This window comes from Nesoenas mayeri, assembly GCF_963082525.1.
Source record: "Nesoenas mayeri genome assembly, chromosome: 2".
Classification (NCBI taxonomy): domain Eukaryota; kingdom Metazoa; phylum Chordata; class Aves; order Columbiformes; family Columbidae; genus Nesoenas; species Nesoenas mayeri.
In genome coordinates this window covers 91,015,445-91,039,250 of record NC_137543.1, presented here as the reverse complement: position 1 = coordinate 91,039,250, position 23,806 = coordinate 91,015,445, and the positions used below count along the sequence as shown (strand labels likewise).

General features: G+C 40.4%; 1 protein-coding gene across 1 annotated transcript in view; it reads right to left on the bottom strand.

The window, feature by feature from the left end:
* The window catches only part of FARS2 (phenylalanyl-tRNA synthetase 2, mitochondrial), a 262,800-nt gene that overhangs the window by 74,698 nt on the left and 164,296 nt on the right, over positions 1–23,806 (bottom strand). The window contains exon 6 of the mRNA XM_080338684.1: positions 7,567–7,718. Within this exon, the coding sequence (XP_080194810.1) occupies positions 7,567–7,718 (152 nt within the window). The remainder of the gene's footprint in view (positions 1–7,566; positions 7,719–23,806) is intronic.

Here is a 23,806-nt window from a genome sequence, read left to right as displayed (position 1 = left end):
TCTGGAAGGGTTTTGCTGAAGAGGAAAAGGAGGAATTAAAAGCTTTTCAGTTCAATTTCCTCAAAACTAAAAGCTGGCAGACAGCTGCCCTGTGCTCTGTGCAAGCCCCTGCTACTACACAGGGTATCTGGGAAAGCTAAACTCTGACAGTCTCAGTCCTGGTGGGAGAGAGCAGGGCACCAAGATTGCTAGAAAGTGAGAAGTGCAAGACACCCTGGAGCCATGCAGCAATCTGCATGGCAGTGTTACCTTGTAGTTACAGGCATGGAGCCCAAGTTCAGGCCCTTTTAAACCTCTAGGCAGCTGAGATGAAAACCTCACTGTCTCAGTCCTCAGGTGGCAGACTGTCCAGGGTCTGGCAGCACACGACCAGAACCCACATGTCTTCATAAAGCATCTCCCTCTGGGCAGCCCAGTCTACACTCCAAATGAATTTAGTCAGAAAGTCCCTGACTGCCTGTAAGCAGCGGCTGCTGTGAGAACAGAGCTTCTATTTCTACACACCCGCTTTTCAAAGGAGAAAAGGCAGGGAAAAGGAAGAAGCTGAAGAGTAGATGAGGCCACTTGGACTGTGAATCAGGCAAACACCATTGGGTTGTCTGGGGCACGAGAGAATGCCTGACACACACAAACACCCCCCAGGAATGAAATGCACTCAAAAGCACACAACCTCCATTACAGGTATGTTTTCTAAGCTGAAGCCCAAAAGGCAAAAGAAACAACAGAAGAGGTTCTCATTCATAAGAGAAAACAGGTGGCACCGCTCTTTGGTGAGACGAGAGAGGATAAAGGGAAGAGGGATAGGGGTACTACTGCTACGTTTTAACCAGCCACCATACAGTCATGCTCTACTGCGGCAGCTGAAGAAGGGCTCAGAAGTCAACCAGTACCCACTGACAGAGCCTCCCACAAACAGGTAGCCTATTGCAAAAATATTAGTCTTACACTTATTTGACCAAATGAGAGGGAAAAAAAAAATACAGAGCTGGAAAACACAGTTCATTCATAGGAAACTGATCCTCTGCCAGCTACTGTCAAAAGCAGCTTCTGGGTTGTTTTATCTGCAGAGAAGCTGTTGCTGGGACTTTGCCAGTTCACAGTTAAAGGTAATCTCAAAGAATCCCTCAGCAAATTGTAAAGTGCTCAGGCTGGAGAACAACAAGGTGTTCAGGGACTGAACTGATTGTTTTAATTTGCCTAATGCTAGCAGCAAGAAGCCTTTCAGAATTATTCTGCTTAATTCACCTGTTCCAGAAGTAAGATAAAACCAAGCCAGTTTCAGTAAATAACCAGACCTAAAAGTATTTTATTTGATCTCCATCTCAATAAGAAAAAGTGCAACAAATCTGGCAACAAAAAGGAAAATCATGTTACTACATTGCTTTCTCTATATACTAACAAGAAGCTCAGGGTGTGCATTGACACAACATTGCAATCAATAGGATCTGACTCTTTGCTGTCAGATCTGTTCCTTTTACTGTTTGAAAATAAGGGACATGGGTCATCTGAGTACTCCCAGAGCCTCTAAAGATGGTGTCACAGTGCACCTACTTTCCTCCTTCACAGCAGCCAATACATTTCCTCTCACTTCATTTAACAGGCAGCTGTCACTTGAGGTGCATGCAAGTAATTCACTCAAAGGCAAGAATAAATCCTTTCTTACATATTCCCCACTTATATTTTTAACAGCATAGCTGTCAAAATGCAGCAAATGAGTTCCCCCCTGCCCCCTTACTGTCTCCACACTGCCTTTTCAGGGTATTTTTGGTTGTTTTGATTAAAAATTTACCTCTTAAGTACCACTGAGGACACAGTGCATTTCTTGATTACAGTTTTGTATACTTTTTTCAGCCTACCTATGTATCTTCCTTACAAAGGAGGATGTGGAGGCACATCCTTCTTTCCCTTCTCTTTCTAACAGAATTTTAGAATCAAACTTCAGGTCCCAAACTAGCAGGAAAACAACTTATCTGCAAAACGCAGAAAATAACTTTTTCAGAGCGAGTATGTGAAGCCATCACACCTGACAGGATTATGCAAGGTACCTAGGAGAAGAGACACAGCATGCTAAGCTTAAAAAGAAACATTTGCTGGCCTCACCCAAAGCAAAGATAAGCAGCCTCAGGACTTCTGGATTCTCTTTATGGTGCTGCACTGTAGGGGACAGGTACTCACGTCCAGACTGTTCTCTCTGGCCTTCCTCTTCACTGGGGACAACTCGGGTCAAAAAGGTATTCTGCCACTTCCAGCATATGTTCTACCATTTATGATTAGCCAGTATTTCCTCTATTGCTTTGGAAAGGAATGCTTTCATTACCATTCCTGGAATTCCATGCATGTGCAGTTGCAATACTTACCTGAATACCTCAGAAATGCAAAGCACTGGTCTTACTGGGTTTTGATTTGCTTATTTGTAGTGGGCAGAGACCTTTCTACCTTTTGACTGCCATTCAACCAGTCTTTCTTTTTCCCTATGAAAACTGTTTCCCTTCTGAAACTGGAGTAGTTTTCACCACTGAGGAGGAGATTACTTTATGATTTAACTCCTGAAAGTCATTCATATTGATTGGACAGCTTAGGTAAGTTGAGTAGTAGAACGCCTGAACTTAAAGATATGAAGGCTACAACGTCCATTGCAAAAAGGAAAAAAACCCTGACTTTCTTTTCTACTTTCAGTATCAATATAGTCCAAATTATTCCTTGTTTTTGTAAATGTTTGTTCACTAGAATGTTCCAAAATGAAAAATGTCAGCCACAAATCCTCACTCATCATGTATTTGCACAATAATTCTTAAAGGTCCTTAAAGATCTCAAAGGATTTGAAAGAAATAATCCAGTCAGGTAGCAGAAACAGTGTCACTGCTTTCCAGTGGCTGGTTGCATGGTTCACGCAGCATGTGACAGCTCAAGTCAAGTCATTGTGAACTAATTTTACAGACAGAAAAAATGCGTTCCACAAACCAAATGTATGAAAATCTATATATTTGCAGCTAACGCATCAAGCAAAGAGATCTTAAATCCACAAGATGGACTGTGGAAAACATTTCACGCACTGCATAGGGATGTTTCCTCTCTATTCTGCTTGCCTTACAGATGCCCCGCTCCTGTTCCTGCCATAACTGCAAAAGTTTCACTCAGTTTCCTTGGCATTTCAGTAAAGCCACAACTTTTTCTTCCTATCTGCTGATTTATTCTTTATATGCCCAATAATTGGTGTGTTACGGCCACATTTTGTGTTATTTGTCTTGGATGAAGTTACACCTTGACTGTGTTACAGGACAAGTCTGATACAACATTTAGATTCCAAGAACATCCTAAAAATCAGGTGACATTGGGCCTTACCTTCTCATCCACATTTGTTTGTACAGGTCTGTGATAGCCTTTTACGCTATGGGTGATTGGAAGGTATCAACAGCTGAGAGGATTATCCTCTGACCTGTTCAGTCTCATGTGCTATTTGCTCCCTCCCTGAGATGCAGGTTCTGAATGCAAGAGCCATTTCTCACAAGGCCAACGCTTCTTTCTTGTTCAAGGATGCCCTGTTCCCAGATTTCCCAGTCTAACTGAGGATCTAAAGCCCCTGAGCAGCTGCCTGGGGTCCCACATGCTGTTTGGTAGCTGTGATCCACAGACTGTCTCCTCTCATATGATCCCTTGTGCAGACACACATTTGTAATGTGGAGGGGTGTGTGGGGATTGCAGACACTTGAAAAATCCATGTTCTCATTTTAGTTTGACACTTTTGATGCAAAAGGAGCATTTGGGGCTGGTGGACCTCTTTGAAATTGCTGGAATGAAAGCAAAGTGAGGAAGGTCTTCTGGATCAGAGGACTCTTGCTGAGCATCCCTACAGGTAACCTGGCTTCCAGAATCACTTTACACAAAAGCCACCTACCTCAATTTAGTTGCTAAGACTCAGTTCTCTACTTGGAACAGAGCACACGGATTTCTTTGCTTTGTGAGGCCTACATGTTGCACTTGTGATCAGGAATTTAGAGGAACGACAAAATTCAAGAGAGGTAACTAACTATTGATAATACGTTATTTTCTAGTAAGGAACGCTTACTTTTCCACCTCAAAGCAACATGCACCTGCAGCATGAAATAACTTTCTGCTTGAAACATTTTACAATTGATCTAGCCCCACTAGGCTGGCATCCATTACGATTCGTTTCAGCTGTAAGGAAAATAAAACATAATTTTTGCAGACTAAACTGAACGAAAAAGTTTATTTTCTGGAAAGCCTTCTTCACACATCATACATTACTCAGTTTACCTTAGTGGTGTGTCTGGTTTAGTTAAGTGTACTTAAGATGCATTTAGTCTGGAACAGTTCTTAATTACCCGAGCACAGTAACTTGGCATTCTCCTGAATTTGTGCTTTTCACCAATTAGACTCCTTCCTGCTGTATCTTGCAGTTGCCTGTGCTTTCCTGGAAGATGTCTCAACATTATCACCTTGCGAAGCAGATAATCAAGATTTCCATTTTTTCCAGACATCTCTTCTTTGTTTAAACAATTGCTTGTCTCATGCATTTTTTTTCCATCCCTTTTCCTTGCACAGGAATACATTTTCACTGCTAATACACACCGTAATTGCAATGTACTGGAGCATGGTTATCAGTCCAAAGCCCAGTGGAACCTTGAAAGGTTTCTGAACCATGGAAAAGTCTGTAAGGTAACTACACAGTATGACACAGCTTCTATAAAAGATCTTAATTAAAAGACCTCTTTCTGTGTTCTAAATTAGGTTTATCAGCATAGCATTTCTGTTTGCAATCTTTATAGTCCTATAACTAAGAAAGGTAGTTTAAGAAGGAAAATAAGACTGCCAAATGTCCTAATTCCTCAAGAAAATGGTATCTTTAAAGGACGAAAAAGTCTGAATTTTAAATTCTAGAAGTGATTAATTACAAGCATGAACTTATTAAGCTGCTTCTAAGTAACTAACATTCAAGACAGCAGCACTGCAGGTTTCCCTATCCTATATACTTTCGTCCCATCCTCCATACCAGAATCACTATCAATTTGAGATAATGATTACAAGCATCTAGATCTGCAACACACAGATCCATAGCAACACTGAGGATCTCTTATGTTAATTTCTGTGCCCAGAGGCTTTTCTGCAACACTGAATTAAAGAAGCCACTGTATCATTCCTGTAATGAGACAATTATCTTGGAATTAAGACTAAGCAGAACACTCCTTTTCAAATAGTCTTCCAAAGGCTTTGGAGAACAAACAATATTACTTCTATGGCTTACATCATTGGTCTGCAAATGTTAATTTCTGCACCTACCCTTTTCTAAGAAGAAAGGGCAAAGTAACAATTCTTAGTATTTTATAGTCTTTATATATATATATTTTTTTAATGACATAGATAATCTCCTTGGAATTACTGGTTTTAATGGTGCATTTTAAAATATTTATTTTATTGTTGCTGCAGTTGAACAAACTAAGAGGACTACAACAATCTACTGGAGTTACCACCCAAATCCTTCAGACATGAAGGTGAGAAATGTTTCTTCTTTGTAGTCTCAAAACATATTTGGATGTCTGCTGAGTGAGGGCTTAATGGCCTTAGAGGACAATACTAGGAAAGTGCTAGATCTGTGTGGCAATTCTCAGTGAGAAGTCATCCCACCTATTTGCAGAAGTCACACAGGGAACCAGAGACATACTCTTTGCAGAGGGAGAAAAGATCTTGTACCAAACAACTGTCACCCCTAGTGTATATTCAGGATGTGTAAAAAAATACCAAAGGAGAAAACACATACAGTAGAAATCCAGAGTAGTGAATCCTGTCCCTACCTCAGCACTTCACTAACATGTAAGATAACATTCTCGGTAAAGAAGAGAAGCACGACTCTTGAGTTGAGCTATGACTGGTGCAGTTGAGCTTCAAGAGTAGTCACAGAATAATACTGCGTCTGTTTGAGGGAGTGGGGAACAGCATTTCTCCAAACCTGCAGCCTTGGCAGAGCTCCTTACACTACACACAGGTTTTTCTCCCAAGAGAAGATGTAAAAACAAAGATGATCATGTTTGGTATCACCAGGAAGAATGTAGACAGAAAGTGACAATGAACACAGAGGTGTTATACATACAATAAACATTCAGCATGAATGAAGTGAAAGGACCAGTTCAAAAAATGGGTCACATGTCCCCATTTTTACAAAAAATGTTGATTGTACTGTATCAGAACCATCATGGTAGGAGAAAATGAAATATGTTTTCAGCAGGATCTGTGTGAGCAGCCTTCAATGTTCATACAGTTGTGCCGATACTGCGGTGCAGTCCAAGTAAGAATAAGAAGTTATTCATACAAGCAACAAACTTGCTTTTGAATTTCTCCATAAGATATACTCTTTTTGTTCTTTATAATGAATAGTACTCATTATCTTACCCTAGCCTATATTCCTCTCCTGGACACACCATTTTGAGTCCAAGATTAAGATCCTTCTGCATTACTTGCATGTGAGGACCACTCAGCAATTAATGACTCAAAGCTTTCAGATGCCCACATAAACTCCATCAGCATTTCTGTTTCTTCACACAGCAGAAACAGCCTCATAACACCACACAAAAAGAGTAAAAAGAAAAACAAACAAACAAACAAACAACAAAACAAACGGATAAATATTAATCCACTGAACCACCATGAAAACTAGGCCATAGAATAATACATCCATCCAGTCTGCAACACTCATTAAATTCAAAAGAACAACAGGGTTGAATACCTGAATATAGAAAGAAAAAAAGCTTCCATAGGTGTTGGAGCACAACATGAAACATCTTCCTATTGTCTCCTAAAAACTGTACAGGTATGTTTATTACCTGCCTTTCTATAGCACCAAAAAAAAACCTCAAAGAAGATAAATTATTTTAAAACCCAGTTCTACAAAGTTGAGTAGCCAGCAGCATATTTACTTTTTGATTTGGAAACAGCAAAGGGAAAAGCAGAGCATATGTAACAGCTGACACTTCTCAGGTTTTGAGACAACTGATAGTATCAGCTGGACAAGTAACCTGTGCACCCAGTGGTCATGTCAGTGCTGTTATATCCATAAGAAGGTATTCAGAAGCCTGAGAGATTGTTAAACAGCGTAAATAGATGTTAGAAAGAAAGGAACAAAGTCTATTTCTTTTTCATGCCTGTTGAACACTAACAATAGTATTCTGCAAAAAATCATTATTCCCGATTTTATAGTCAAGATCTGCTAGTGAATCAGGACTAGAAAAAGAAAGGAAGATAACAAGGAGACAAACACCAGTCACTCAGCGAAAAGCAGGGGTAGAATATCAGACATGTTATGGATAGAATGTCATGCACTGGCAGATGTGTTGCGGAAGGCAGTTGTTCACTGCTGCTGTGATTAACTGAGCACAACACACTGGGGTTGCAGTCTGAATACCAGAAGCTCAGTACTAGTACAAAACTGAAATATAAGAGAATGGTTTTAAGTAAAAATATTTATTCTTGAAAGTGTTGCAAAAATGTTTTGGAGCTAAAATACGAAATGTGCAAACACTGTAAGAATCAATAATTTCTAAAAGTTTTACTTACTTCGGATGGGTAAATTCATCCACTAGGACAACCTTTTCTATCAGGTCTCCACCAATGGTTCGAGCCAAGTCATAGAAATCATTCTTAGAGTATGTCTCAGAAGGCAGCCAAAAGGAGATGTTGTTGATCAAAGGTGGATATCTGCTGAGTGGCTAAAAAATGAAAAAAACATACCTTTGTAAGTGGCTGGTCTTGGCAGATATGCCTACAACTGTTTTGAACTTGGGCAACACACACAGCACACACTTTAGATGCTTTCTGAAATGCTTTTTGAAGTGCAAACTGACCTCGTAAACAACTGAGATGCAAGATTTCAGGCTAGAAAATATCTTTTAAAGATCTCCTCATAACCACTTTGATTCATTTATTCAGAAGAAAAAACATATTTTGTGTGCTAAAATCAGTATTTATGAGACTGAATACACTTTTGGATCAGAGGTCTTTAAAAGGAAGAGATTATTTTAACATTATTATTCACTAGGCAGAATTGCATTTTTCAGACTTTCTACAGATTCAAAACTTTTTATCACATTCATGTATAAAATCTATATGTATTTTCTATCATTCTAATATAACACGATATATTTATTATTTGTACTGTCCAATTTCACAATTAAAAGGTCTTATTAACAGACACATTCTTATTAAAAGGTTACAAGAAGAAACACACTTTGGCTTAACAGGTTCACTTCCCAGTGGTTTTTATAGATATCCAAACATCTAAAACAAAACCAACAAAAATATCGCTGTTACATAATTATTCATTTCACAAGTACCACAACATAAACATAAACTTGAACATAAAGGGGCAACTGTGCTGCAGACACAGAGACCTCATCTTGTGTTCAGAACAAGTGCTATTTGCAAAAACATGAAGAAAAAGAAAACAAGCAGATTATTAATTTTTCAGTTTTGATGAAATTTCCCTGGAGTCACTGGGTGTCAGACCTTGCCTCTGCTGAGATGTTTTCCCCTTTGAAGAAAAGAAAATGCCCTTCTTTCATGCCCTCTGGGTCATGCAATATCTTACTTCTGCCTTCCATTAATGCATTGCAGTTGAAATAAGTACTTTTGCACAAGATTATGGGGGTCTGCAGGAGAAAACATCTTTTTTTATTTTGCTTATATGTATATGACAGCTGATGTGTACACCTTTGTCTCCACAGTATATTATCTCACTCAAAAATGTATTCCATGCCTGGGAATGTTTTATGATCGAGCAGTGAAATCCTAAGTGAATACCTGCTAAAGCAATAAACATGTTAAAAAGGGAAATTTACAGCATGTTGATTTACTCAAATCCTGTTCTGTACAGTGCAAACCAGTCAATAAATATCTGATAAGGAATACAGCCTAAGTTTTAAATTAATAACCCCCCAGTGAATAAAACTGTGACTCACAAAATGATTATCCAACTTGTTAGAGGAATAAACTTGACAAATGAATTAATATCCCATACATCAAATAAAAAATAATATTTTTTTTTTTAAAAAATCAAACTTGCACAATAAATCCATCACAGAAGAGCTTTTGATAAAACACTAATGAATTAAATGTAAACGTCTCCTCTGTTATACAAAAGTCACAGCTGCAAATGCTGGAGATGCTCCTCAGTCAACAACCTGATATGTGTTAGTGTAAATAAAGATATAATCCTGCAGCAGACCTCTCTATTCTCGTCTTACCCCTGTCTACCTCTATATTTACCACTGCTATATTTCAGCAACCTACTTAACACAAAAGCTTGCAGGGACTAATCCAAAACTCACTGAACTCCCAGCTTCAGGATATTGAATTATTCAACCAGAAGATGTGGCTCATGAGCCTAAGCAAGACCACTCCATTTGGGCAAGTGTCTGCTTTCATATCCACAGGTACAAGGACACTGAAGAAAAATAATGACATCTTCAAGTAACTCAGGAATACCGTAAACCCCAAAAGGAGCAGAGTACCAACAATTCATAGTGAATGAATATTTGCTATCAATTTCAAAAGAAGCAGGATAGTGTCAGGCACATGAAAACAGCACTCTTTTTCCCACTTAAAATGAGGTGTACACAAGGACCCAACGTGGTCGGACCTTTTAAATGTACCTAGAACAGTCTGACTTACATTATCAGTGTCACCAAACTCCATGTGAACGAAGTTACTCAAAGATGTAATAAACTGGAGGGTTTGGCCCTCCTGGATTATCAAGTCTCTAAGAAAACTGCTTTGTTGGACTCCATGGTGTTACTAGTCCAGATACAAAATTGTTGTAATTTTGTATGTGCAGGCATGTGTGTATGCTTGTGTGTGTTACAAAGACTGGAAGGACAAATGCTTAAAACAGTAAGCATAACTTTTTATTATTAGGTATTAACCTTTTCTCAGAGCCCTATAATGCAGAAAAATCTTTTACAGTAAAAGGCAAGGCAATAATCCTGTATTATACTGTCCTTTCACCATCTGGCTGCAGTCAATATCATTGCAGTAAGTATTATATCAACACTAAAGTTAGTATAAGGATAAAATTCCTAGTTCTCAAATGTATTGATCTGTTTGTTGTAGAACTACATGAGCTACACAATTGTTTATTGGCTGCACCTAAAATGTGAAGAGGATAGGACAAGAGTCTCCAGCCAGCAGGTGAAAAGTTACTAAGTCTGTATTCGGGCATCCCAGAAAATAAATACTGTGGTCCAACAGGTCCTGTTGCCTTCATTCTCCTCCTTTCTAAACAGAGTGGTCTAAAACCCATTGACTTTGATCCCTTTCCAGGTTTAAGGCAAACAGCAGCCCCAAAGACTGTTTCCTTATGAACTTACAGATGTTTTAGAGGCTGCCTTTGAAGTCAGTGTGTTCTTCTCACTACGTTTTCTGCTCTGCTCTTACCTCCAGCCACCACTTCCAGCTACATCCTCTTCACGACTTCGCTCCAGCACAATGCTGTGGGAAGCTAATGGGACACTGCCTGGCTCCGCTGCCTCTGTGTTGGCCGACTCCTAGCATGTTGTCCAAGCCTGGAGGCTCAGCCATCTCTCCTTCCACTGCCTGATCACTACCCTTAAGTTTTTGAGGAATAGCAAAGACCTTTAGGAAAAGGTACAACTGAGCCCACCTGCAGAGTGCTGCTGAGGGACACTGGCCAGGCCTGGTGGACAGCACTGCTGATGCACATGATGACTCTGCATCACTTCTTTGGTTCCATCAGAGCTTTGTCACCACAGCGCTCCTTTAAATGTTCTGTTTACTTTCCATTTCAAACAGTTCAGTGCACTATCTATGGCACTTTTCAACAGATTCAGAAAACAAGAAAGAGTCCTTTCCCAGTAATTACACTATCCATAGGACTCCACTGAGCCCACATTGTAGGGAATATCGCAAATCATGACATTGCATTTTTAAATCACCTAAGGCATTTAGGAGTACTGAATTACTATCACTATTTTTCATGATAAAATGGAAATTTATGATGATCCACCCTCAATGATACATTTTTACTAGTCATTAGTCACACTTCCTTCTCTGGTTAATAAATAAGCCAAGTACTTACCAAAACTGCAAGCTTTTCCCTCTCAGGACGCTAATTTTAGTATAGAAATGAGTAGCTGGACAACAGTGCTGTACCCTGCTCTGCCAGCCCACCTCACCCATGCCTACATGTACCCGAGGAGTGCATCACTAAAAACTCTGGACTCTGACTCTGCTACATGGGTTTGTGATAATTTAGGATATTCCCCATCCACAGCCCTCTGCTCTACTTTTCTGTCTGAGATCACTGCCTCCGCAGCAGCTGATAAAAAAAATGTGTGCCTGTTCCTCTACCACTGAAGTTCACAGCCCACTGTACCCAGATGAAAACTGCCTCTCTCAGTGGTTTATGCTAGTATATGTTGGATGAAGTAGTGCAGCAGCTTGAGGCGTTGGGGTACAGATGTCTTAAGCAGAAAAATGATCCATTACAGAATCTCAGACCAGTTGGGGTTGGAAGGGACCTCTAGAGATCATCTAGTCCAACCCACCTCCTAAAGCAGGTTCACCCAGAGCAGATCACACAGAAACGTGTCCAGGCAGGTTTTGAATGTCTCCAGAGAAGGAGACTCCACAACCTCTCTGGGCAGCCTGTTCCAGTGCTCTGGCACCCTCAAAGTAAAGAAGTTTCTCTTCATGCTTAGATGGAACCTTCTGTGCTTCAGTCTGTTCCTGTTGCCCCTCATCCTATCGCTGAGCACCACTGAAAAGGTTCTGGTCCCACCCTCTTGACACCCACCCTTCAGATATTTATAAACATTTATGAGATCCCCTCTCAGTCTTCTCTTCTCCAGGCTGAACAGACCCAGCTCTCTCAGTCTTCCCTCATAAGAAAGATGCTCCAGACCCCACACCATCTTCGTAGCCCACTGCTAGACTCTGTCCAGTCCTTGTCCTTCTTAAACTGGGGAGCCCAGAACTGGACACAGTACTCCAGATGCGGCCTCACCAGGGAAGAGTAGAGGGGGAGGACAACCTCCCTCGACCTGCTGGTCACACTCTTCCTAATGCATCAAAGGGTACTGCTGGCCTTCTTGGCCACACGGGCACCTCAACTTGTTGTCACCCAGAACTCCCAGGTCCTTCTCTGCAGTGCAGCTTTCCAGCATGTCCACCCCCAACCTCTACTGGTGCCTGGGATTATCCCTCCCCAGGTGCAGGACCCTACACTTGCCCTTGTTGAACTTTATTAGGTTCTTCTCTGCCCAGTCCTCCAGCCTGTCCAGGTCTCCTTGAATGGCAGCACAGCCTTCTGCTTTATCAACCCTTCTTCTGAGATTGGTATTGTTTGCAAAACTGCTGAGGGTATACTTGGTCTCTTTATCCAGGTCATTGATAAAAAGGTTGAACAGGACTTATTTGCCAGCATAAAATAGCAAATTCTTGGGTTCTACGTACATTGCCACAGCAGGACACTACTCTGGACACCTTGGGAGCAAGAACCAAGTGATCATGGTAAGAGTAGTGTCTGTTCATCCACACATGGCAAAGGATCATCAGCTAGCTTGAATCCAGATAAATCACAGCTGCACAGGGGAGAAAATACAACACACGACAGATGCCCTCACCTCTGGAGGAAAAGCAGCTGGGGATAATGCATGGCCAGTGCCATCGAATGAGCAGGCAAAAGGCCACACAGTGTCTTTAGCCCTGAGTCCAGAAAAACAGGATGATCCTCAGCACTTTCCACAAATACTTGGCACTAGGAAAACCAAAACAAAACAAAAACCCACCACCAACAGAAAAACACACACACACACAAAAAAAACAACCGAAACACATTTTCCTAGATGCAGTAACCATGAGTGCAACATGCCAAGGGCACTGGAGAAGTGTTGTGCTGTGGTTGTTCACCCAGTTCCCTCCCCACTGCTGGCTATTGATGGGGGAACACAACGAATGAGTGACAAACGGTGGAGGAAAAAGCCGTACTTGTGTTTTGACAGCGGCAACACAAACACAAGGTTAACAATGACGAGCACCAAAAACTGGGTTAGCAACTCCAGAGCAGCCAAAGTATTAAGAAGACAGTCATGCTTTACTGCCATCAGCAGTCTAAGTCAGAAAAATGAGACTTAGTAGTATCATGGCTGCAAAGCTCTGAAAGTCCTGCATTGCCCATGTTTCAGGGAAATATGTACATAAACTATACAGTTTTAATGCAACGTCATTTTCTCATTGAAATGAAAGCTTTATTCCTGTAATAGCCAGGCCTTTCTTAATATATTCCATGGTGAAACTACATTAATTCAGTGTTATCATAGGAAATTTAAACACGTAACAGGCATGAAATTCAAATTTGCAAATTTACAGCTGTAACTTAGCCCTCTTGCACCTAATGAAGTTTTCTGTATTAATGTGTATGCTTCCAGATTTACACTTTCATATTTATGACCAGCATAGACAAATTACGGTTGCTGCAGGAAACATAATTTTGAATTTGTTGGCTGTCATGGCTTAAAATTCGCAGTTACAATGTTCCATTATGACAACTCTTCTGCCCTTCCCTGCATCGATTTTTTTTCTTAGTTATATATGGTAAATTCTATGCATTCACACATGTATACAAACACACACACATACACATTTACGTATAAACACACCTGTATATGTATCTCCGTAAGAGGAATGTAGAAATATTAACATAGAACTTGTATAAAATCTCATAAGCAGATATACAGTTATGTTCTGGGATTGAACTCTTAAAACTAAAGCAAATGGACCAGTTTGGGATTGATGCACTGCTCTGTCCTCTTGGGGGGAATGGTAGAAGTGCATTAGCCTCCAGTGCTGCTGAGTTTCTCTGTGCGCAGGGCAATGAACACATGGTGCAATCAGTCCTTTTTGGATGGCAGTCTGCTCCCCTCAACAGAGCTCTTCAGCTCTGCAAGCTCACATACAGGTATGGGGATCACCACACATTCAGTAGGATTTCAAGTACTCTGCTCGTACATGGACCATTTTGAGTGGAAGAGGTTTTCTTCCTGTATGGGTGAGAAGCATCACTCTGTTTTTAATACTTGCTCTGCTGTTATACTGTTCTCCAAGTACTTGCTGTTTGCCATCATGGGAGACAACATATTTGAGCTGGACAGTTTGGTAATAGCATAACAGGTCTTTTGTCTATATGAAAATTTCTTCTTTCATGGCATTCTGGTAATGACAATCTTACCAAACAAAATCTTTCTTTTTCTAGTTTAGTGATTTCTCATCTTGAAACAAGTATGAAGCACAGCATAAAGAGTTGCTCTAGAGAACTGGGTATACATTACCTTAGATACATCTCCTCTTAGGCACAGCAGCAATACCACACACTCAGAATTTCTAGGGACTTCTAGAGCTGGGAGGAAAGGGGAACGATTGCCAAACACTTCCACAGTCATTCCCTTTTTCACTTCAAACGAGGCTGGTTCCTTTCCATTCCCAAATGGTTTGATTTGTGGGTTTGACTGAGATGTTTGACTTCTAAGCTGTGTTTCAGAGCCATGGTTCCAACTCTGTTCTTTTTTTTTTCAGACAAGAACCCAAGCAGAAGCTGCCACTTGCTGCAAAGAGCATTTGCCTCCAAATAGTGCAGCTGACCGGACTTGCCAACACACACCCACAGGTCAAATCAGTCAAATAACATCTCAATTTCCACTCCAGCTAGTGCAGTTCACAGCCCCTCATGGGGATGAAAAAGGGATGTTTAGAGATCAATACCTCAAAAGAAATTAAAAAAAAAAATTTAAAAAAATCACATATTGGGCAGAAAGACCATCTTGTTTGTCAGCAGCAGCCCACACAGTTAAAACAGCATTGTGTTACCAGTCACTGCTGTTCCTCATCTTAGCAAAGCACTCTCTTTAGCTTTGCCTCCCTCATCCTTGGGGAAAAAACAATCATGGAATTATGGAAATACATTGAGGAAAATATAAGAAAGAAAACATTATCAAGAAACACAGTAAATTAAAATGTTCTCAAAGGTGAAACACCCATTCTGGATCCAGGTTGAGCGGGGAAGTGCCATGGGGCACAGACTGTCTTTCTAGATAAGTCTCAGCCTTCAACATGCGATGAAGTGGCTGCAGCTCCTTGGCAGCAGCTGGAGCTTTGTGCATGCCCAAATCTGTGGACCAGATCCCTCTCTGCTGTGTGGTGCAGGCCACCATCTGAGCTCTGTCCGCTTCTCACCTAAGCTAAGCCCTGTGGGGTCTTGCTGAAGATAAGACCTTCTCTTTTGAGTCATATTACAGGTTCCCTGAAGGTACAAAGCAAGAGAGTTTAATTGCTTATATTCTGCCTAAGCAGCCACTGGGTATCTCTTCATATAATCTCATTTAGTCCCTTTTTCCAATGCCTGTGAAGCACCTTTGAATAGAAAAAAAACCCAAAGACTACATCATGCATGCAGAGGTGCGCAGGTACAAGAACAAATACGACCTTTCTTGCAAGCTAAAAGTTACAGCTTATTATTGAGGAGCCTGCCTGACAAGGTACAGTTGATACCTAATATGACACTGAAAAATTAAGATGGGTAACAGCCAATGAAGAGATTAAACTTCTTAGGTAAGCTGCTCCACCTTTTCCAAGCACAGGGAAGAATACACAAGAGGGCTGGCGCTGTGGCAGAATGAGTGAGTAGAAAGCTTGCTGTTAAACATGGTCATCCAAAGGTAATGCATCTGTGGTCTCTCCAGAAAGGGACGCTGTGTTCTTATGCAAATTATTTTAAATTGCAAGCATTTTATTTTAAAGCCAAGCTTATTTAAATTTGTCATACATAATGCTTCCAGTTTAATGCCACAATACACTTTTGAGTGCAAATACGTATTTTAAACAGACCTGTGGTCAAAAAAATGAGAAACGATGTATGGCTTTTGAGATGCTTTCCTAACACAAAAGAAGCACCTTTATTGCCACTGAAAAAGTCATTTTTGTATGATTAGTAAGGAATTGAAAAAGTGTAGGAAATCCATAAAAAATGAAAGAATTGACCCAATCCTTTTAAAAACAGGATTGTTGCAGTATACACAGCAAAGGGATACTTCCAGATACCCATGCACTTGGACAATGATTCCTCAATACTGGTGATGGACTCTGCTCTGTGCTTGACTAGTCAAAAACAATTTCTCATCCCCATAGAACAGAAAGGACTTGCAGGGAGAACCACCAAAAGGGATGTCTCTCTACCACTCACTCCTGCATCTCAACTTCTTACAGCTCCCTTTTGAAAGCACCAGGGTGAAAAAGAGATTAGCCTGACATATTCCTATAGCAGTTCTAGGTCTACTGTAGAAAAACGTGCATCCTCCTCATGCCTATTCCCCAGCCTCCCAGTTGACAGCCTGCTGAGCTAGCTGGTTTCACGGTGCTAATCTCCTCCCATTTCAAACACACATACAGCACTGCAAAACAAGTAAAAGCCAAAACATGCTTTTTCTGGTGTCACTTTCCCATTTGAGCAGTTGTGACACAAAGGGGAACAGAAGGGACAACCTATTTATTATGTTGTGGTGCTGTCTATAGAAAATGAGCAAGCTTGTGTCCTGGGGAAGGAATCCAGCGATTTGGAGTCACTGAAATGGTAAAGTGGATTCTAACACCAAACCTAATAATCAACACTTAGGACTGCCTTTTGCACAGGTTGTCTGTATCCCGTCTGTTCTTCCTACCCAAATCTTCTAACCCACAGGCAAAATAACTCTATCAGGGTTTTGTAGCAAGGGTAAAAAGGGCAGAGAAGATACAGACCTCAGAAAATAAACCATCAATGAATAAAGACTGTATGTACCAATCCTGCACTTTTCTAAAAAATATGCCTGCAAGGAACAGGTGATAAACTGGTACAAGTGAATAGAAACTCAACTTCTCAGTAGATACTAAGAACTTCTTCTTCAGCAGTGCTGAGTACCTGCAATTCCTGCAGAAGGCATAAGTTGCTGCAGGCATTCAGTGTTTGCTGTGCTCAGAAGTCAAGTTTCCTCCTTTCTGATGGTTTGGTTTGTATGCTTTTTTCTCATTATGCTTAATAACAGTAATGCTGAGATAAATAGCTCGGCAGGGTAAAATACTGCACACATCAACAATTCATATAAAAGATTTATATCTAAATAAAGAATGCAAGTATTTGGAAAGAGACTGAAGCAATATGAAGATGTATTTCCTCCAAATACATAGCATAACAATGGAAACAAATTGCACCCAACATTTTATTTCAGCTTAGACAAAAATTCTCATATAAAGCACTGCTGATTATATTTTCTTTTCTACTCATTAAATCCACCATTCCAGAGAGTTATTGTTTAAATAGCAGAATCTCCAGAGCACCTAAATACGAATTACACCAAAATAAGTGGGCATCACAAGTCTTACAGGCACATGCAACACCTGAAAAAGTCCTTCTTCCTGTCTAACAAGCTGTATTTTTTTTCTCTCTCCCTCCTGAAAATTATAGAGATTTCCAGGACAAAGGCAATGATGTTTCATCTTTCTTGGCCAGGTACAACTTCAACTGGGACATTGCTACGCTACAAAGGAACATCCCCATCCCTCTACACTTCTCAGCTAATCTGCATTGTCTGGGAAATGCTACTGTAGATACTGCATCATAAGAATCTACACACCCTAGGAAATTAAAAGATCCCAACTGGCACACACCGCCATTTACCTGAGCAGATTACTGGTGATTTTGAAATATTCTTCATTATTTCCAGTGCCACAAAAATAGCTGCGTTTCCTTCTTCAATCATGGAAACTTCCTGAGTTGCAGTGACTTTTGGGGAAAACCAGTACTTTAGTTTCCAGAGCAGTCAACTTCACTTTTCCCTCCTTAAGTACTAAATTAATACAAATCACAACCTCCAAAGTACAAAATCAAGGAAAAAAACACTAGGATAGTGTAGCAAGCTGAAACCAGTATCCAACTTTAAAGAACAGTAGGTAAGCTAGAGAGAAATGTAAATGAAAGGCTCTACTTAGTTGTCCAATACTCAGAAGACGGAGAAGAGTCTTTAATTTTTCCTTTCAGGCAGACCCTGAACATTCCTAAAGCTACACTACTGTTAAAGAATAACAACACTTAGAATGCTACAGAGAAGCCAAAAGCCAAGAACAGACGAAGCAGAAAAAGTATACTAAGCATTTAGGTATGCAATGACAAAATGTAAAGAACATTAAATCTCTACAAACAGAATCCTTATGTGGAACAGGTATTTCTTTAACACTTTTCCTTATTTTACAAGAGTCAGGAAATGGGTTCACTATTACTGATTTAGGAGAACAGGTTACGTATGGGAATAATTATGCAAAGTAGATTTAACACATGTGCAGGAGCAGGAGGATACAAGCAATCCTCAAAAGAGGCAATTTTATCCCTTTCTTACTTTTTAGAAAATCGAGAAAACAAATCCTCTGCAGCATACGCACCCCAAAGCATTACTTACTTGTCACATTTTGTTTTAGGCTGTCACTACTATGGTCCATGTGTCGCTCACACTAGCAAGATGAAGGAACTTGAGGACAGGTATGAAAAGAATAATACGGTTCTTCCCAACTGTGCCTTCTGTTGTTTGACTATTCTCTGTAGCCTAATTCATATTCTGATCAGCCTGAAAATCAGGGCTTTTTATTAACAGAGTGTACTTCAGGAGGTGCTCCTGGTCACGCACATGCACACATGCACCCAGACTATTCTCCCTAGCCCTCATTTTCTAGGGATGCTCTACAGCTGAGCTGCAATGGCTAATCATGTTGCAGATGATCACTGTAGGGGTTTAGGCATGACCTTAGAGACCACTTTATCACAAGCTCTTTGCAAGATTTATCTTTTGTGTGTAAAACATTGGCACAAATGTTATAATGGCTATCCAGTAACCTTATCTATGACAAAACCCATCCTTAATCCAAAACTATTAAAAAGAATTAGGCTGTATTTCCCACTGGTTTCAAGATCTCTCTCTTTATTTATTTATGTTTTTTTCTTTGTCCCTTTATATTTCTGTGGTTGCGTACGCATACCAATACCTACCTGTATCTCTGAAGACACACACTTGCATCACATAAGTTCTTAGGCACATTTTACACAGGAATTTATTCCTACATTAAATGCATGATGTACACTCACAAAGATATATTTAACCCTGCTGTAGGCATGCGGATATTCAGATTGTGATAATTACCTAGGACTGCCAGCCAGGAACCACAGTCCCACTAGGTAGGTAGAGCACAAAAAGACAGCCCCTGTCCTGAAGAACTTTCCACCCTAGGATAGTATTGGAGAAGACATGCTGAGGCAAGAGGTACAAGACAACTACAGCTGTAAACAGCACAGAAAACAGAATTATTGAACTAGGGAAATTCGGTCACTTCTTGGGTCAAAGCCAAAGACTAAAGTCAAGATAGTTTCTGTGCCATCCTCCCAGCCAGAATTCTATTCACCACACTCCAAATAAACACATACTGGAAAAATATTGGCAAAAGTCTAAGGGTAACCCTCCTTACTAGTTACATACTTTTGTAGACAGTAAGATTGAAAATTCTGAACACCTGTGGATTCCTGCAGAAACCACCAACACCTTGTTCTCATAGCTTCATATAACCAATATGAAATCTATTGTTATTTTAGATTTCCAGGTTTACTCCTTCACCTAGTATTAATTTAATGTAGGTTTCAGCGTATATATCACTGCTGAAAATTGCTCCATGGCTTATTTAAGCACTTTGTATAACCATTATACTTCATCATTTGGGATGCAATAAAGACTGGTTGATATATTCAGCAGCAGAATTACTCATTTGTGAGCTATTTGTTTTAAAGAGCCTCAACCAGTCAAACTGCAAATATATGAGGTTTAGAGATCAGAGCAAGCCACAGTTAACACATGCTTTTTGAAGCTTACTGCACTTTTTGCTAAGTATTCATTTAAACAGTATCAGGTGTATTTTGACTGTGTTGCATCGTTTTTTGCCTAAAAGAAAAAAAAAAGAGTAAAATGATTCTACTGACAGTAACCATACATTGCAGCATAACTGGAAATTCATTTTTTATTTACATATTTACATCATGTTGGGATGAGCTCAAAATTCAGTCAAGGCTACAGTTGCTTTTTTTTGTCTAAAAACAAATTGGAAGGAAGTCCCTGGTGGTCTGTTCCCAGTTGCTGGGAATCTCTTTTGCTTGTAATGATCACACAACTGCTGGGGATACCACATTCTCTACATATTCACCCATCATCCTCTAAACTAATAACATGTTCTAAATTCAGCCACATCTGAGATGGACATTCTTAAGGCACTATTTTTTTATTTTGCTTGTGCCAAAGCCCTTCATGGGATACACTGAATGTTATCAGTGTTTAAGACTTGTGAGAGGCTGGGTTTCTGCCATTTCATTCCAACTTTCCATACTACAGAAAGTCAGGGGAAAAAAAAAAAAGTGATCTTGACTCTTTCATTTGGTTTTGAACAGGTAACATTCCTTTATTTTCATGAAAGTATTTTTACACTAATTGCATGGCAGGACAATGGCAAACACCTGTTTGGGAAGACATGGAAAGCCCCATTTGAAATCCACGGGACACATCTACAGACTCAGTGGCCTTTGGATCTCATGAGCGTTGCACAGTTGTGTTTCACTTGGGATGCCACCACTGGAGTCTAAGCGACAAAAAACTTGGGTTTTATCTTGCCTCCAAAAAGAAAAGTGCTGTCTCTTCAATTGTGCTGAGGGTGTGGGGCAACACCGAAGTGGATCAGGGAACTAATAAAGCTTTCATGGAACCGCAGAGGAAAAAGGGTCCCTACCGCACCTCACAGTGTAGCCACATAAATAGCTGCTGCAGTACAACTGGAAGAGCAGAATAGTACATGGGAACATGGGAAAGAACAAAAAGTTATGCTTCTCATCTTGATACTATGTGAACCAAGGCTCTGGGAATAAGCGATACAGAGCAGTCACAAAGCCACCAAAATCCCTCAAATGGAGAGAATTCCCAACTGCTGTCTCTGACTAGACCCGCAGTCAAACAGAGGACATCTTTCACGTGGACACACTGGTATTTCACATTGCAAGCTTCCAAAAACCCCCTGTGGCACTCTAGGTTTGTTAGTAAAGCCATAGATGTCACAAATAGTTGAGATTTTGAGGAAAGACATAATTACATTCAGGTTTTAGAATCACCTGTCATGTCATGAAAACTCCATTGGGCATTTAACTGTGTGTTACCACAGAAAACTGAAAATAAGGATGAAATACTTTGTACCTATATATACACATATACGCACATACTCCACCCACTTTAAACAAATTCCAGCTGGGGCAGTTGTATACAAAGGAGAAAATGTGAAACATCCAGAAGGAACAGCTGAAACCACGTATTTTGCTTCAAGTCACCACCAGCAAAACCAAATCTGATACTGGCATGTGACGACAGAGATGAACATGAAAATCTTCAAATATTCTAAGACTGTGAAAACAACCTAGGATTATTTAAAGTATTTTCAAGGAACACAGGTGGAGAGGATAAGAGCTATATTTTTGCTAAAGAATATCATAGGTTCCTCTTCACATCTGACCAACATCAAGGTGGCTGATGACACGGATTTGCTTCATCCTTTGGTGCTCCAGCAGACAACAGATGGAGATATTATGTAAAACAAATATCACTAACTAATCTAAGCACAAAGAGCTATTGACATTTTTAAAAGTACAAGCAGAAAGGAATTAAACTATTGCTGATCAGTCCAGGTTCAATGGGAAGCTGTCAGTAAGACTAGATTGCAGTGAGTGGGCGGGGAGATGGAAACAGGGAATGTCTGAAAACCTGTTTCATCGGTATTAGCTCAAAGGGTAGCAGCTGGATTGCTGGGAACTCCATCCCCTGTCAGTGGTTATTTTTACCAAGAGGTTCAGTAATAACATCTCAGCAAAGCCTTAGTCATGGGCCTGGGTTCTGGCACACTTAGTGTTTCACAAATCCAGAAGCAAAATATGGAGTCCAGTGACGGTTCCTGCCCCTAAAAGCTGATGTGCTAACTCTATGACAGAAGACAACAAGCAGATGAAGGCTAGCAGTAGAGTCCACAGGAACCATGAAATGAAACTCATAAAAATGACAGACAGGTCTCTCAGCTCTTCACCATCTCTCAGACATCTGCTGCCACCTGTTTTGGGAGTTTGTGAAGGAGAGATTTGAAAGAGAACAGGAAAACAGACATCACAGAGAGCTCCTCCCCAGTGTGAGAAGCAACATCAGAGAAAACCCAAAATGCTTACATTGGTATTTAACAAGTGGGAAGAAAAGTTGAAATCACTGTTCAGTTTGATGCAGGCATCACTTCCTGCATAAGGAGTAAGAGTCACTAGCTGAGAACAGGCTATCAAGAGCCTTGACAGTGAAGAAAAACAACACCTCCTTGATAAGCCACAAAAGGAATAACAAGAAAACATGCAAAAAGAACTCAACTCTGCTGAGAAGGACCTGGGGGCTCCTGGTGGACAGTGACTGGGCATGAGTGCGCCCTCACAGTACGGAAGTCGAAGAGCATTCTCGGCTGTATCAGCAGGACCACAGCCAGCAGACTGAGGAGACTGATTATCCCTCTTTATTCAGCGCTTTTTAGACAACGTTTACAGTACTGCATCCAGTTTTGGCCTACCCGATACAAGAGAGACATTGTCAAACTGGAGCAATGGGCCACCAAGAAGATCGGGGGGCTGAAACACCTGCCCTGTAAGAAAAGGCTGAGGGAGCTGGATTTGCTGACTCTGGAGAAGAGACAGCTTTGGGGGAACCTAACAGCAACCTGCAAGTAGATATAATGAAGTCATCAACAAGACAGACCCAGGCTTTTCACTCCCATGCATGGTGGGAGGATGAGAGGCAATGGATGTAATTCAAAACAAGAGAATTTCAGAATAGATATATGAAAAACTTTTTCACCATGAGGACAGTCAAGCAGTGGAATAGGTTGATCAACAAGTTTGTGTAGTTTCCATCTTCAAAGGTTTTCAAGATCAAACTGGATAATTTCCTGGAGCAACGTGGCCTGATCTCAGAGCTGACCCTACTTTGAGGAGGAAGGAGGTGGGCCTAGAGATCTCCTGAGGTCCCTTCCAACCTGAATTAGCCTTGGATTCTAAGACTATGAAGACGAATGAAAGCCAAGGTAAAGATGTGGTGAGAAGACAAGATGGGCTACTCCATTGCTTCCCATATTGCTGTTCCTAGCTCACCGAACTAATACCCATAACCCTCCTAAATATCTTCCCATATCTGCACTTCTGTATAGTGTCAGACATAACCTCCCTTTTAAACAAGAGAGAGAGAGTCTATAGAACCAGTAGCTGTGGTAAGTATCCTCACTCACATTTTACTTGGGGAAATAAAAAGCTAAGAATAGCCAGAGAAAGAAACCACTGACTGTGTTTGGAAAACTCATTACTTTGAAAGGCTGAGCACACAGGTTCTTTTGTGTTTCAGTGAAACTGTATGTGTGTCTAAGCATCTGTTTACTATATCATATGACAAAACGGCGACTATATTACTCATTTGTGGCTCACTAGTATGTAAATGTTACTTATTTTTTAGACCCGTACTTCTTAAAAGTCCACAAAATTAAATTAGGATAGGATAGCATGGGATATACTCATTTTCATCACTGCTCTTCTGTTTTTGAGGTATGTCTGAGTTTTGGAGAGCTGCTATGAATGTTTAAATCATTACTCTCAGACAACATGTTCCTTGCT